Source organism: Netta rufina, assembly GCF_964035555.1.
Source record: "Netta rufina genome assembly, chromosome: 1".
Lineage (NCBI taxonomy): Eukaryota > Metazoa > Chordata > Aves > Anseriformes > Anatidae > Netta > Netta rufina.
Genome location: NC_140123.1, coordinates 143,589,927 through 143,605,921, shown reverse-complemented (window position 1 = coordinate 143,605,921; position 15,995 = coordinate 143,589,927). Strand labels below are relative to the sequence as shown.

The 15,995-nt window shown below is 43.4% G+C and overlaps 1 protein-coding gene across 1 annotated transcript in view; it reads left to right on the top strand.

Annotated features, from left to right (window-relative positions):
* OVCH1 (ovochymase 1) overlaps positions 1-14,777 on the top strand; it is a gene marked incomplete at both ends in the record, with an annotated part of 37,800 nt that extends 23,023 nt beyond the window's left edge. The window contains 10 exons of the mRNA XM_084303828.1: positions 340-561; positions 4,002-4,140; positions 4,750-4,889; positions 7,067-7,102; positions 8,216-8,440; positions 9,240-9,395; positions 10,720-10,927; positions 11,696-11,859; positions 14,310-14,443; positions 14,613-14,777. Coding sequence (XP_084159954.1) covers positions 340-561; positions 4,002-4,140; positions 4,750-4,889; positions 7,067-7,102; positions 8,216-8,440; positions 9,240-9,395; positions 10,720-10,927; positions 11,696-11,859; positions 14,310-14,443; positions 14,613-14,777 — 1,589 coding nt within the window. The remainder of the gene's footprint in view (positions 1-339; positions 562-4,001; positions 4,141-4,749; positions 4,890-7,066; positions 7,103-8,215; positions 8,441-9,239; positions 9,396-10,719; positions 10,928-11,695; positions 11,860-14,309; positions 14,444-14,612) is intronic.
* Between the last annotated feature and the right edge of the window lie 1,218 nt (positions 14,778-15,995).

Below are 15,995 nucleotides of genomic sequence, written 5' to 3'. Positions count from 1 at the left end.
AAAATGAAGGGATCAGGTTAAAAAAAAAAAAAAACACAACACCTTAACCCTATGTATATATATTTGTGTCCTTCCAGTGACTGTAGTAGCTGTGCTTTTGCCAGAGATATCAGAATATTCAGATTTCCAACAAATCTAGTAATACCTGTGGAGGTAGAGAGAGAAAGAACGGGTTTCAAAATGTGTGTATGCATGTACACACACTAGAAAACCATTTTCCACTACTTTTATTGACCTGCTAGGTTATTTTTGTTCATGGGCAGAACTGGCAGGTTTTATATAAAGCTTTTACTGTCTCTTCTTGATGCTTTTATCACTGAAGTGTGTATTTATCCACAGAATGTGTGTCAGAAGTGGAGCTAGAAGAGCCCCGGGGGTTTATCTCTGCTCCGTCCTCGTCAGGGTATGTGGGAAGCCCAGAGTGCTCTTGGATACTCCGTGTGTCTCCGAAGGGAATGGCAAAGATTATGGTAAAGCATCTGTCAATAAGAACATCACCGAACTGCCAAGAGGAGTTTCTTGGGATTTACGAAGAGAGCCAAGGAGGAAGAAAAGAGATAGGTAACAAGTGATACAACTAAGGATGCTTGGTACTAGAAATTTCTCACTTTCACTTGGGACGTTTTCAGAAAGGGTTTCCATATCCAACTGCGTGGCTCTGATGTGTGGCAGACTTCATTAAATTTAAGACCCAGGGTTGTAAACTTGGCTGAAGCCCTTAATCCCCGTATGTGTGCTGCATTGACCCAGTAGAAGAGCGGCCCTATTAGTCCACTAGAGAGTGATAAAACAGACTAGATAGCAACAAGCTGTGATATTTCAGATATTTCAGTAAATTGGTATAGAAAACTCTTGTCCACGTAAGTGACTTATGACTCCTGTGATAGTGGCAGCTCCTTATTCAAAGTCAATCCCCTTTTCTCCATACTCCCCAAAATCTCTGACATAATGAAATGTGATGACAGTATGTGTTGTATGCATCTTGGAGAGGGAATGAATCACTCTGAAGCTTTAGGGCCTGGGGAACAGGGGTGTGGCTCTTCCTTGAACCAGAAAACATGCTATTTTTCATGCGGAGGGCTGTGGTCTTCCTTGCTTTGACCCTGCTGAGGTACAGTCTGTTCACTGGGATGCTAGTCTACATAAAGACAAACCACAGAATGAAAATAAGAAAATAAAGATGAAAGTGAGAGCTTTAATGCTGCTTACCAGAAAGTTTACACTTCTGGAGGCCAGAGTGTCTGCATGTGTGGTTTGCATTTGTACCGTATGCTGTGCAGTGTGGCAGGGAGCAGGAGCACATCAGTGTAACTCCAGTGAGCTGGGCCTTTTCAAAATGTGTGGAGGGAATGCTTTTTGTTTCCTGTTTCAAAGGCTCTGTGTGCAGAGTAGGGGAATAGGAGGAGGAGGGGGGAAAAGTGGAAGAGATGAAATGTAGGGCTTGCTCTTACATCTGTTTGAAATAATACCTCCAATACTAGCTTTGTCTGCAGTACAAGCTGTGTAATATATAAACAGTTGTGTATACACATAAAGAAATTCAATCCCTGCCTTCACTGTGGTGAAGTCTTAGGAGAGAAGGGAGGAGATCCATGCCTCTGCACTCATGTACACAAATTATGGGCTTTATTTAGCTATTATCATTCAAAAATCGTCGCTGTTCTACATTCTTAGCCGTGAGAAATGCCAACCAAGATACCCCTGTCTGAAAGGATAGAAAAGTAAAAATGCTGCTGCTACATAAACCTGAGAATCCAATTTCATTTTTCTTAATATGGGGAGTTGGTTTACTCCTTCTCCCCCACCATCGCAGAGTCATTCCAAAAAGGATGTATAAGCACAGAGGAGCATGACAGGTTCCAGGGGTTGGTCTGGCTGTGCACTGGGAGAGACTCAGCAGACTCAAGCTGAAAAAGGTGATGCAGAAGAAAGGTACTGGCTTCATAGGCTGCTGTAAAGGACTTAGAAAGGTTAGTAATTATTGCAACATACGGAGTATTAGTTAGAAGTTGTTGGACCAAAAAGTAAATGTGAAGGGGGAGATAATTAGAAACAAACGTTGGGGGGAAATTCACGAAGGTTAGATCTTGCAGAGTTTATATTGGGTGTGCTGACCTGAGAAGATGTTCCTTCTCCTAGCTCTTCAATGAGTTTTTCTTCCCCTCCATCTCCACTCCTCTCCTTGCTTTATTCTGGCTTTCATTAAAAATTAAGTTTATATATTGTAGACATTATGAAGTAATTATACAGAAGGATTTCTCCTGGGCAGGCATCCACACTAGCATTCAGTTGAAGAGTGGTGGAGAAATCCACCGTCAACCTTAGGGAGCCCTTTGGGTGACTTCCAGGGCATGGAACTTATGTTCTCCAAATATTTCCAAAATTAAGTAATGCCTCTGGAGAAAGTTTTTAGATAATAGCTATTCTGTGTAGTCTCTTGTCCTCTTATGTCACAGCAGTGACTAAAAAGAAGGCTGAAATGTAGCATGTCCTTTAACTCTGAGGTGGAAGGGAAAGAACAGGAAAGGGAAGATGTGCTAAGGAGCTCTTGGAGCGTTCCACAGCTGTTTTCCTCCAAGAACTTATTTATAAAAGCGCACACAAAAAAAATCAAGTGTGTCTGTTACAGCTGAGAATAACAGTTTAACTATCATAATTATTTATATGCAGGACAGAGGAAAATACTATCAGAAATGGGGCCATCAGTCAAACTTTTCCCTTAATAGGAGTCTAATAGATAGTTCCCTAGAGCATCCTCCAGCATACAGACTCGCTGCTATGTAATAGTATTTTGTTATGGCTGGCAGTTTTTCAAGGTTGGGTATATTAAACTAGATTTCTATGCCTATTTATATGCCAACATATTGAAACAGCATCTTTTTTTCTTCACTCCTTCTCTAGAGCTAGTGAGCAACAGAAGTCAGTGGGTGCCTGTCTCTAAACCAAATCTCTTTTTCTGAGGAACCTAAAACATAGACTTGGGCTTTAATGTTGATGTGAGTTAGAATTCTGGTATGACGGTGAAGAAAGAGGCTGGGAAATTCAGAGAGCCAAAAACAACCCCAGAATAGTTTAGCGTGCTTAACAACTGAAAGTGTCTATCAGTGGAGGTGGAATAATGCCAGTTTCCTGTCCCATCTCATTCTCAGTTTAAATGTAAGAATGAACCATTAAGTAGTTTAGCAATCTTTCAGGATGGTTACAGCAAACAAAATGTCTAGCCTTGTAGATAGACTTCTGACAGCCAATAACGAGCAATGAACTGAGCAAGTCCCCGTTGGCCAGCTGTGGGGCGTCTCTTGAAGGGCAGGAGCTGGAGTCTCTCTGCCTTTGCTTGCATTGAGTATCTCCGAAACATGAGTAGTTCCCCACTTTTCTGCCTTTCCACAGACTATGAATTTTACTTATATGAGAGATGTTTCTAAAATGTCCCTTCTTACAAAGGTGTTGTGCTTGGGTTTGCTTCTAGCTGTGTTGTGTGGTACCCTGATTTCTCCTGTGATCCTTTGGAGCCCTGGGCCCATGGTGAAGGTGGCATTCCGCTCTGTCAGCCCCGCTGCTTTCAGCATCGAGTACTTGATGCTCACGGTCCAAGGTACAGTCAAGAAGTACAGCTGCTTTTCCCTCTAAAGGTGATGAACTGAGCTGTTAGACTGAAACTTCAAGAATGAGCTTGTTTACAAGACGCCCTTATGGAGTTCATGGAGACTTTCCATATAGATATTCTCCAAGTATGCATAAAAGAGACCCCTCCTAAGCTCTAGCCTGGGTACAACTGACTGCGAAATGCTGAAGCTTGAAACATGGCTAAAATTAATTTAACTTTTACAGTATTATGATGAACAAGGTCTGGCCTAGTGGTATAGGAATGTAGTAGTTCTCAAAACTGGTTCATCCTCTAATTGGACATGTCATGTCATACAGGAATTGTCATAGTCCATGGTGAAAGTCTATTTAATAATAAACCTGAATTTCATGCTTTGCATTCTTACTTCATCTAGGACAAAAACCTGGAAATATCCAGGAAAGTCCCAAGAAGATGAGCTCAGAGCTGTCACGATGCAAGGATGCCATCCTTACAGATAGGGAAGGGAAGATCCAATCACCAGGGTACCCCATGAGATACACAAACGCCACCAGGTGAGCACCTGAGTTCTTCTGGTTCTCGGAACTCCCACGTTAAAACCTGCAAATATGAGATGGCTTTTAATGAATCTATAGGTATTACAGCTCCTGTTAGAAAAATAACTGGGCAAGTACCTCAAAAGTAGTCAGGAAAATTGGAGGGGGAGAGGGCACACCCATACCTTCACTCCAGCAAACATCAGACAAAATCTGATGCATGTGGACAAAGCTCTCATCATAAAGTACGTCAGGCTCCTGAACATGGCACAACTGAGGGCTTAAAAATGGCAATGCTTAACTGTGTTGCTAAAAACCTTTTGGAACTTTCATCTGTTTTCCTTTTCTTTCTCCCTTATTGTGCTTGGGTAGGATAAGAGAGAACTTTCCATTCACAAGGCAATAGCACAGACTTCTGAACTGTTCAAAAAAATTTAACTTCAGAAGTAATGAATAATATGCCTGAAATAGATTTGGACCAGTATCTCATCTTTGACTTCTTCCTTTACATGGGCATTACAATCCCTTTTTGCCTTGGCTCACATTTTGATAGCTATCCCTAGGAAAAAAGAGCCAATTGTAAGATATGCCAGCATTGTGACTTTGTTCTTTTGCTTTGTGCAGCAGCTGCCACTGGAGAATTATAGCCCCATTAAAATCCATTATTAGGCTTGAAGTCCTGGACTTCTGGACTGAAAGAAATCTGTCTAATTGTCATGGCCAACTGATGGTGTATGAAGGATTTGGACTAACCAAAGAGTTACTAGGTGAGAAAGTGCTTACCTTAATGCTGGGGTGGGAGAAACAGCGGAGCTGTTCTAAATTTTGTAGCAGACGGATGGGGATTTTTTTTTTTTTACATGGCGTACTTCCATGCTCCAGGAGGGATTTCTGATAATACTTGGAGCTACTTCAGCTAGCTCAGTATCTTTCCCTTCTTAGGAATGCTGTTGCAATCAAATGTATTGGATGTGAGGTCTTAATCATGGCATTGCTGTGCCTCAGAACAATGCGGGTCTGTCTGGGTTGCTTTTCCCAGGCTTGAACATGCAGCGTGGCAACTTGTTGTGTATGTCTGCAGCTGTGTGCCAATGAGGCAGCAGGTCAAAGTGATGGGGCCAGGAAAAGGGAAACTTTTCCTACTGCCATGCTGAGTGAGGGGAGGTACCTGCCTGCCCTGACTGAGGGGCTATCAGCTTTGTTAGGATATTGCTGGGGAAGTGGAGTCAGCATCTGGAGGAGAAAGCATAGGCTGGAAATATAAACTGCTCATATATTTAGGGATACGAGGCTTCTCAGTGCCTTGATTATGTGAAACACAGTGACTTATTCTCCAGGGAGTGTGGATGCCCTAAGGTCTTGTGGATATGACATAGTGTCTGGCACAAGAGCCTGGTCTGCCTGTCAGAGAGGGGTTTCTTCTGACCAGAGTAGTCTTGGTAGTTGGTACTTGCTCCTAGTGGTCTGTAGTAGTTATAACTGGACATCTTCAACCATTTCCTTGTAAATGTCCCCATTCTGGTTTCAAGCATAGTGAGCTATATTCTGGACTTATGCTATAGCCCAGTGTGTGAATTCAAACCTGAATAGCATCAGGAGTTTGTTACTGTTTGTTTCCCCTCTTAGAAAGGGAAACCTTTTCCAACAGCATGTTTCTGGGAGATTTTGCCTTATAGAAGTCAAGAAAAAGGCTTTCATCTCAATCTGGCCTATTTTGCAGGAAACTTCTGTGGTGATGCTTCAATCTACCCTGTAAAATCCCGAGGCTCGGTGATGACAGTGACCTTCACTTCCAGGGCTGAGGCAGCTCTGAAAGGCTTTCTCTTGGCTTACCAGATGATATTTCCTGAGCAGAGTAAGTCTATTGCAGTTTTGGGGTAGGATGAACTAAAGCTGAAAGTAAGGTTCCTACTAAAAAGAAGGCAGGGAGGAGAAAGGTGGAAACAGTGTTAGAACAAAAATATTCACTGCTACTTAGGTGCGTGGTGTCTTTTTTTTTTTTTTTTTTTTGAGGATGTTAAGTAATATCTTAAGTATTTAGTATGTCAGATCTATTTATTCTGGAGAGAAGTTACCATTAAGAATAAGATTGAGTAGTATCTTTGAGTGCTGATGATAAAAGGCATAAGTAGTAATCTAATTCCTGTGCTCATTCCCCACAATAAACTTGTAGAAAGGAGCTACTAGCTTAGACATTCACCCTTTTTGTTCTGCTCCTACCTAACTCCCTCACACTCTGTTGCTACTTCTATAACCTCTCTTCTGTAGGCAATACCACTGTCAAGCACTGCAGATGCCCCTGTACCCTCCAAGCCTCACCTCTACTGCATGCCCAGGAAGTTAGCCAGTTAATTGGACTCTGAGCTTAAAGGCTGAAGGAAACCTATGTCACACTTTCACCTTTCTCTTCTTAAACCAGAGAACAGCTGGTGATACAGGCAGACATTTTTCTCTGAATAGCACTGCCCTGGCACCATTAAGCATATTAGTTACTTTGATATCTCAGATCAAAAATACCAGTTCAAATCTTTTGCCTTCACAGAAGCAAACAGTTCTGTGTTCCTAGTGGCCTGTGCCACTTCTATTCTCATTTCCCCTTCTCTTTCTTCTGTCTTACCTGTGCCTTCATTGCTGTGCAGACAAGCACATCTTTGTCTGTATATTGTGCAAGTGTGTCAGGCTTCAGAACTAAATTGCAGCTAAATTTCTCAGATTAATTTTGTCAGACTTAACAGCACCATCAACAGAGACTTGGCTGCCTTCTTTCACGTGTGCACATGCTTTGAACGTGCACTCCAGGCCCCAGCTCCAAACACCAGGAGGCGCCTTTTCCACTCCCCTGCAGCCTGGCTATGAGTTGCTCTTGGCTCAGGCTCCTGTCCCCAGCATGGCCCTACATCCTCTGCATTTATGTGCCTCTGGTAAGGCAGTGCTTTCCTTTTAGGTCTGGAACCTGGAAACATGACAGATGCTGACAAAGGTAAGACAGGTTTTAACTTTCTACAAAGCTGGTGAGAGGGAAGAAAGAAAAAGCTTATTTAAAAGAAAAAGTGCCCCCACCTCTTAACGTATGTTCTGAATTTCTGGCTTAGGCAATAATCTCTGTCATAAGTAAGTGTGAACACATGAGTACGAGACTGTCACAAGCAACATTAGCTGTGTTAATACTAAATGTCTTCTGTTCTTTCAGTGTATCCCTCTTTTACTGTATCTATGTTCAGTTCCTGCTATCAGAGCTGCTATGCATGCTTGGTGAAACAGATACCTGGAGAGTATTATAACAAAATAAAAACCCTCCACTAATTCCAGTGAACTCAAATATATTGGATCTGGGATGCTTGAACCTGTCTCCCTGCTCTGCATGAGCATTTATAACTTCTGCTCAGTTGGCCAGCCTGCCTGAAGCATATCCCTAGATGTTGAGCTAATAGAGACCCTCAAGGTGAAAGCTTAAAAGCCTCATCAAGCTTCTATATTTTTCATGTTTCTACCACGTTCAGCATTTTTTCTCAGCCCAGGAAGCCTGGTGGCCTTCTGCCCTTTCACCACAATAAAATGTGGTGCGATGTTAGCCAGTAGGTAGACATTGGATATGAAGTGTTTTATTTATGAAACTCCTGAAAACAATGCAGACTTGTCCACAAAAACATGTAATTAAAATGTTAACACAACCACAGCATAGAATACTTCACTTTGATCAGCTTAGTGGCAACTATAAATGCAAGGAAAGAGAAACATGCGACTTAGAGTGGCTAGTGAGTGTTTAAGTTTGAACTTGGCCCATTTGGAAAGCTTCCTCCGAGTGATCTTGTATGTATGGTTTTGATGTCTGGCCTCTAGATCACTTCAGAATTCAAGTCTGTTTACTCAAGTCTGTCGCCCTTTTCCTGGTTGAATAGTTATGCTTAAACTGCATGTGGAACTTGTGCTTGGGAGCTATGCAAACTCTAATTTCAGCCAACAGAACTTGCATCCTGGCATTACAATCTTGGCTTTCTCCAATATCAACAGGCATGCTTAAAAAAAAATACCATGCAGAAACAGGTTTGGGCAAGTGATATGATTCTTTTCTTTATTTTCTTTTCTTCTGGAGAGTGCCCAGTCTTTGATCTAATTCCTGTTGGAGCCACTGAAATAACATCTCCCAGTTACCCTGGCATTTACCCTGACATGCTGAATTGCACTTGGACAATTTATTCCAGTTCAGGAAATAAACTGAAGGCTGTAATTAAAGACTTCGTAACTGAGGATGCAAGGGACTGCATTTGGGATTGTCTGAGTATTTATGATGGGCCTCATCTCTCTTCAAGACTCCTGGGTAGGTTGAACTCATCCTTATTTGTTGCCTTACTTTTCTGATCCCTTTTATTTAATGTGACTATGTTCCATCTGTTTGTAAGGTGAGAGAGAGAGGGGCCAGCACTGTCTGATTAGGTATCTGAAGTAGAAGCCTATATAGTTGAGTCAAGTTGGTATCAGGCTTACCAAGAGCTATTAAGAGCAGTTCTGTCATCCAGGTATAAGTGGCCTGGGTTCAGTACTTGTTGAATTCCACTTTCAGTGTCATGGATATGTGGGATGGTACTACATTGGTTCCTTGTATAAAGCCTTTTTTCTTTAATTCTTTGTATCTTGGTAATTATCTTACTCTGAAACAAAGCTGGAGCAGGTACTGCTGTGAGTACCAAAGCTGCCTTGTGCCATATGGGCATCAAGATTTTTGGATACAGAAGTGCTCACTGAAACGGCTTCGTGCCTTTCTTGTTCTCCCACTGTCTCCTCCCCTTCTCTTCCCACATACGTAGATATTTAGGGAACAGGTTGCTGAAGTAATCTCACTGAAGTATGAGATACACATTCATGTAGAGTATGGGAGCAATTTGGCTGTTGCACTAGGCTTCAGTTCTGCTTGAGCAGGGAGTGATGTTGCATAGACCACTGGAGGCATACCTCTTGAAAGACCCCAAGACCTCAGAGCTGTTTTGACATCACTAACCTATTCCAGTACCAAATGGTTTTGAATTAAAGATATGTCCCTGGAAATGAGTGTAGGGGCTGTAGTTGTTGCCAAGTACAATTTGACACTTTACTACGGTATTTTTTTTTCTTTCCCCCAGCTAGCTTATGTGGCCAGAGAAAATCTTTTAGTGTGTTTTCTAGTAGCAGCTTCCTGACCCTTCACTTCAAAACTGATGAATCTGTGGGATACAGAGGCTTCAAAATCCTTTTTGAAGAGTTGTATCTGCAGCCAACACAAAGCAACCTGGAAGATGGTAGCCAATGTAAGTAATGTTCTGGGTCTTTCCATGTCTGCTTCACAAAAAAAAAGTCCTGTTGCTAAAGTAGTACTGAGGGTTACAGACAGGCAAATTAGTAATGATTTTTTGCTAAAGGTACTTTGCCTAAAACTATTGCCCTGGTGGCGTCAAGATATTCTTCTCTGTTCTCATGTATCCAAAACTGCAGTAAGTTAATTCGGTGCTCACTCCAAGTGCTTTGTGTTAGGTGGTAGTCCTTGTATCTCCACAGTTCTCACTGTCACTGAGACAAATATAGAAATGTTCCCAAGGAATGGCTGTTTCCTGAAAAAGAAAAAAGCCAACAAAAAAAACCAACTAGTTTAAAGTAGATGTATATTGGAAAGAACAACTAGTCTCACCATGTAACTGATCCCTGATTAATTAATAACCTCTATCTGGAACCTGACACTGTAAACAAGAAACAGAAAGCCAAACAGTTTAATCCATCTGTGCTAACGTTTGCTTGAGAGCTTCACTGGTCTTACTAGAGGGCTATGCCTTTTCCTGGGGCAAAGAAAAGGGATAAAGGGAGCCTGTTATATGTATTTAAAAAAAAGTTTGGCTTCCATGGCATGATCCAGAGCCCCACTGTGAAACAAGGGGAATGTTGTGCCTTAGTCCTTAAAGCTCTGTATAGGCTTCTCCAAATCAGCTCTGCCAATGGCAAGTATTTAATGGTCATGTTCTGTTATTTTTTTCTCCCAGACTCATCCTCTGTGCTACCAACTTCCAAAGAAAGTAAATACTACTCGTTTCTGGTTTTCTTTCCTTTCTCATGCTAACACCTCTTGTGATCAGTGAAAGCTGGCGGTGGTGGGATTCAGCTTATTTATGCACTGTTTAATTTGCTGTTACTGGAGTCAGTTGGGAACACTTCAGTGAACTAATTTTGGAAAATGGAGATTTATTGTACAGGAAACACTTCATAAATACAGTTTTGACTTTAAAAAAAAAAAGTCAGGAAATACTTCTCACCTGCAAAATGTGACTTCCCGAAAAACCTGTGAAGAACTGCTTACCCACAGCATGTTGGCCAAGGTATTAAGGTATCAAGGTGCCAAGTCCTTGCTCAACTGGTATTAGTTAGGGTCTTTATTTTTTGATATAGTATATATGGATACCTTCTCTTTTGAGAAGCAAAGTGTTCCTAACTCTCCAATATAGACACTTCAATCCTACCACAGGGCTGTTGTGGAACCTTTGGACATGGCTGTCCAGAACAAGTCTGCTTGCTTGGTGTTGGAGCTCATCAATTCACCAACAAGGAAATAATTCCAGAGAAATGTTTTTTTTCCAGAGATGGATCCATTCACTGTGCCGGGGCCTGCAACAAGTACAGAAGAACTGGGGGAGCCCCATCAGATGCATAAGGTGTGTGAAAGCAGCGAGGCAGCCCTGCTGTCCTGGCCCTGGCTGGCCAGTCTGCAGTATGAAGGTCACCACTTCTGTGGAGGCATTCTGATTGATGAAAAATGGGTCCTGACAGCCGCACGCTGCAACTTCAGGTGGGCAACATCCTCTCACCCAAGAGTGCTAAAGGCTCATTAGCATGAAGAGCTGGTCAATTTCTAATCTATCTTGTCACTCATGGCAAATACATATGGTCTTATTGTTTTCCACATGTCTACATGCAACCTGAGCTGGTCTCCAGTAGCTTATATCTCCCTGTCTTTCATGTTGCTAGCACAGACAGTGGTGGCAGTAGAGATAGAGTATTGAGCTTTGGTGTGCACCTGGTAATTTATTTGTATGTGCAGTCCTTGGAGAACTTGACATCTGCCCTCAAAACTGCTGACACCTGTATTATGCCTGTGGCCCCCACTATGTATTTACTAGCCCCAGTTAGGCTGAGGTGCCACGTGATACTGATGAACCTCCATCTTTGTTATATGTAGAAACCTGTGGTGGTGGTATTGATCTTGAATGTTTCATCAAAGCATTTATACAGCCCAGATCTGTAGCCTTAATATAGGCTCTGTCCCTGTTGGGATCTGATTCCTGAGAAGGTGAGCGACTGATCCACCTCTGGACTCTGTGTTAATCGCAACTGCAGCAAGGCTTTGTAGATGGAAGTCAAACTTCTGTCAGTATAGCAGAGAAAGTAGCGGTACCTCAGCTGGGACTTCCAAAAGAATCCCTGTGATGTAAAGTTGTAAGTCTTGGAGCATGAGTGTAGCTGGCAGCAAGTGTTACACATGAACTTTGGACTCCTCCAGTTGAGCTATGGAGTTTCTTAGACTGAAAATATTTGATTTTTCTTTTTCATTGTTCAGTGTTCAAATGGACGAAGTAGTCCTGGGAAAAATACACGTGTTGCCAAATGTGAAGAGTAACAGCCCTGTGCTTGTGAAAGCTGTGTGCACACACCATAACTTCAGTGGCTTCCCTTCCACAAATGACCTGGCACTCCTGGAGCTGCAGGAACCCATCAAGCCAGGTACTGCTTGGGCCCAGTACACTCAGCTGTGATGGGGTTAATAGTTACAGTAAGATTCTGATGTGGGGCACAGTGTTTTGTGTGTGTGTGAGGAGGGGGGTGGGAGGGCATTTGTCTTGTTCAGGAAGGGATGCAAAGAGCAAAATGAGCAGCAAGCCTTTGGGGAGAATTGCTTCCTATCTGGCTGAAATACAGCATGAGAATTAAGAATGCTTCTGCTGTCTTCAGCAGGCTTTGAAGCAGGCTCCTCCAAGCAAAGTTGCCTGTGCCTTTAAGGTGTGAGTGTAGGCTAGGTGTGATTAGGTGATCTTTGCTAGTCTCCTGTTCTAGCTGTCTCCCAACCCGTCACAGCTGTATTGTGACCATTAAAATTAATGAGTCAAAAAGAAGCATGCATGTCCCAGGGGAGCTGTGCCACGCGCCCTCCCCTTCCTCCCCCCTATTTATATGCACAGCACTAATGGTACTCACCTTTCTGCCAGTAGCAAAGTAATATACCTGAGATAGGGGCTGAAGTTTGGAGAATAAGCTTATATTTTGCCTATGCCTTTTGCCTAAAATGCCTAGAAGATTCTTGTTAGAGGAATATTTTGTTAGGTTTTATATGACCAAGTGTGATACTTGGGTAGAGCTGAGAGAAGTTATTTTTCTGGTTAATATTATGTGTAGCTTGGGGCAGGACCTGGGGAAAGAAAAGGGGAGAGCGTTAAGTAGTGGGGGAATGTGATCTAGACAGAGCTGGTGCACAAAACCAGGGCATTGAATAAGGAGGCTAAATAAGTGCATGGATCTCTGTATGACATGGTGACTGTATCCACACAAAATGCCACAGTCCCCAAGCACTGCCTGTGGGCACTGATGATGGGGCTTTGTCCCTCAGGGAGAGAGATCCTGGGGCAAACTGGCTTGAGGAAAGCCTCTTCCCCAGGTCCTGGTTCTGTGCTGTTTTGGAGGGTTTCCTTTCTCACCTTCCAGAAGCTGCCTTCAAAAGATGCTCGGTTTGACTGTGCTGTGACCTCAGATAGTGGTGCTTGGAGAAGGCCAGATCTGACTCATTAAAACAGCGCTCTCAGGCATTCAGCACGTACAGTGAGGGAACATATACATTATTAAAGCCCTGCCTCATCTGTTTTGCAGTCTTGTGGTGTATCACAGGAGGGGAGGGGGAGCCAAGCAGTGAGTTAAGAGGCAAGAAAAGCAGGGGACTGACAGGGGTAAGAGCAAGAGAGCTGTTCCTGGCACTGATGGAGACCTTGCCTTCCAACACAGGTGATTCTGCAGCAGTGGCTTGCTTAGCAGGCAGTAGGGAAGAAGTAAGCCCTGATGCAAGATGCTTAACAGCAGGATGGGGAGAGAGAGGAGCTGGTGGTGGTAAGTGTGCCTTGGTCTGGTGTGAGAGCACCTATGGCCTGCTGAGGGTAGTAACAGCTGACTGGGGGCAGTGCCAGGCATGATCTGCACCCCATCCCTTCCCCAAATGTTGCTTGCAGTGTGTGAAACAATTTCCGGAGAGGAGCTGGGCTGCCTTCTCTGTCAGAAAGCAGCCACTTCTGGAAAGGCAAAACCAAGGTGGAGGCTCAGCAAAGGGGAATGAACTCATGGGAGATGAGATCACTCCCATGGTGTCTTGATGCCTGGGGCTTCTGGCCTGTGATGCCTCCCAGTGACAGCATCTCCTTTCTCCTTGGGGATAGCTTGGTGGTAGGAGAGGAAAAACTACTTCCTCCATCTTCAGACTGAACAAGGGCTGTGCCACCCCCCCCAGTTCCAAATAGCAATTGACCTATCCACCAGGAGATGCAGGGAACATGTGAGTGAACACAGCCGAAGCAGCCTGTCTGCATCCTGTCCCACTGGCCCTGAGCCACAGTCTAGCACAGATAGCAGCAAGGAAGCAAGCTACCAGCTGGCTGGAGGTTAGTCTGGGAAAGCTGGCAGGGTGATGATGGACTTGGAGGTGCTGCCAGAAGGTGTGCTCATCCATGCCCTGCAAGAGTATTTTGTTCCTGGTGGTGTGCTGGCTTTGCTCTCTCTTAGGGGCTTGGGCCAACCTTTCTGGTTTGCTGGTGGCCCATGTGGAAGACAAGGGAGAGGTATAGGGCCTGTAAGGTTTTCTGTACCATGCATGCTTCCCACCAGTGACTGCCATACTATTACAGCTCCTGGCTGATGAGCTTGATCCCCATGCCAGCTTCACGTCAACCAGCTTCAGGAGGCCAGGTTCTGAGCTGCACTGATGGCAAAAGCCAAGCTGGGTCTGGGTGAATATGGGGAGAGAGAGATGTTCTTCTGAAACATATGAGAATCTGTGTGATATTGGGTGATGTTACTTGCAAGCTGGGATCTGTCCCCAAAAGTGTTCTGAATGGATACCAGGAGTGGTATTGGGGCAGTTGGTGCAGCATGACTCCTACCTAGGTAGTCAACCTGACGCTGTTGCATTTTTCCAGAGGAGGAACAGGGTTCCAGGCTACAACAAGTGGAGGTTTCTCTCCTCTCCTATGAGGCCTGTGTGAGCTACTGGGGACGAAATATTGAAAAGACCAACATCTGTGCGAGATCTGCTGGGGCAGCTTTTTGCATGGTACGTAACTGAAGGGGTGGGAGTGCTATGCTGTACTCAGATGTACATGTCCAGGCTAGGGCTCAACACCATGCCCTCCCTGAACTTACTGGCTTTGAATGCTTATGATGCTGCTGATGGGTGGTAACTCTATGCTTTCATTCTCTCCTTACTCTTTTCCTTCTCTCAGGGGGACTCTGGATGGCCACTTATCTGTGGGACCCATGGGCATTATAAGCTGGTTGGTATTGCAAGCTGGGCCAGTGACAATTGCCATCCAGAGTCACCAACAGTCTACACCAAGGTTTCTGCCTACAGAGACTGGATTTCATCAGTCACAAACCAAAAAATTTGAACACCTCAAAGCCTGTTCAAGTTTATTTGTTATTCCTCAATAAAGAGCTTGCAGAGTACATTGGGTAAATATTTGTGATTCAGGTCACCTTCCTGTAAACTTCTGGTTTGACAGCTCCGCCTTGAGTGCTCAGTTTTAGAAATCTTTCTACTGCAGCACAACTTGCGATGCCATAGCTCTGAGAATTCAGTTACAGAGAGATGCGTAGGCAATGTATGCTTCTTCAGTGGTTAGGTGCATGCTTAATGTCCAGTCCTCCACACAGCTGGTACTCGTCTGTCAAAACAAAATTGGTAACCCCTGCTCATCTCAGATCATCTCAGATAACCTGATTTACCAGAGGTAAGTCATTTCTAAAATGCCATTGCCATAGCATGGATAGCTAAGATGAACTGCTTTAGCAACAGTGGTACTTCACTTCCTTTTTAGCAATCTGGAATTTGGTATGATGGCTCATCCATTGTAAATATACCTTCAAGTTTTGGAGAGCTTCATCTGTGACAAGCTCTTAGCTTTGTCTAATATTGGAAAGGCCATGCTGACACAATTCAATTTGTGAGGAGTTGGGGTGCTTTTTTTCTTTTTTAATGAAAGGCTTTAACTATACTTTTGGATAAACACTAAATTCTTGAGGAGGGAAGAGGGGTGGCTGACTTATCTAATTCTTTAGCTGGTAGCTTAAAAACTAGACTTGGAAGTGAAGTGTATTTGTGAATAAAGCCTACAAGCATATATCACTGAATTACAAGCCAGGAAACTTCTATTGCCTCCATCAATCTCTTCTGGTTTCAGCACTATTGTGCATGACATACAAATCTATCCTTTAAACAGAGGATAGGATGCTCTGTTCCAGCCTGCTGTATGTTAGTCTCCTTAAATATGAAAATATGAATGCAGGTGTTTCTGATAAAGCAACCTCGTGGCTGGAACCTTGGCCACCACCTACTGCCAAAATGGCTAAAGAACTACAGCCTACTCTTATACCTCATGCTATTCAAGTACAATAGTTTAATAAATTAAAAGTTGCACATGACCTTTTGACTTAGAAATATTGTCTCTGTTGCTTTAAAGAAACCCTTCTCTCTTCAGTCCCTGTCCCATGATACTTTTGGAAGGAAAACTCAGATATGCTAGCAGAAGTCAGAAAGCATCAGTCAGTCTTTACAGAAATAATAGTTCCCCTGAACTAGTGGAGCTGTAAATTGCAGTATTTGTCAG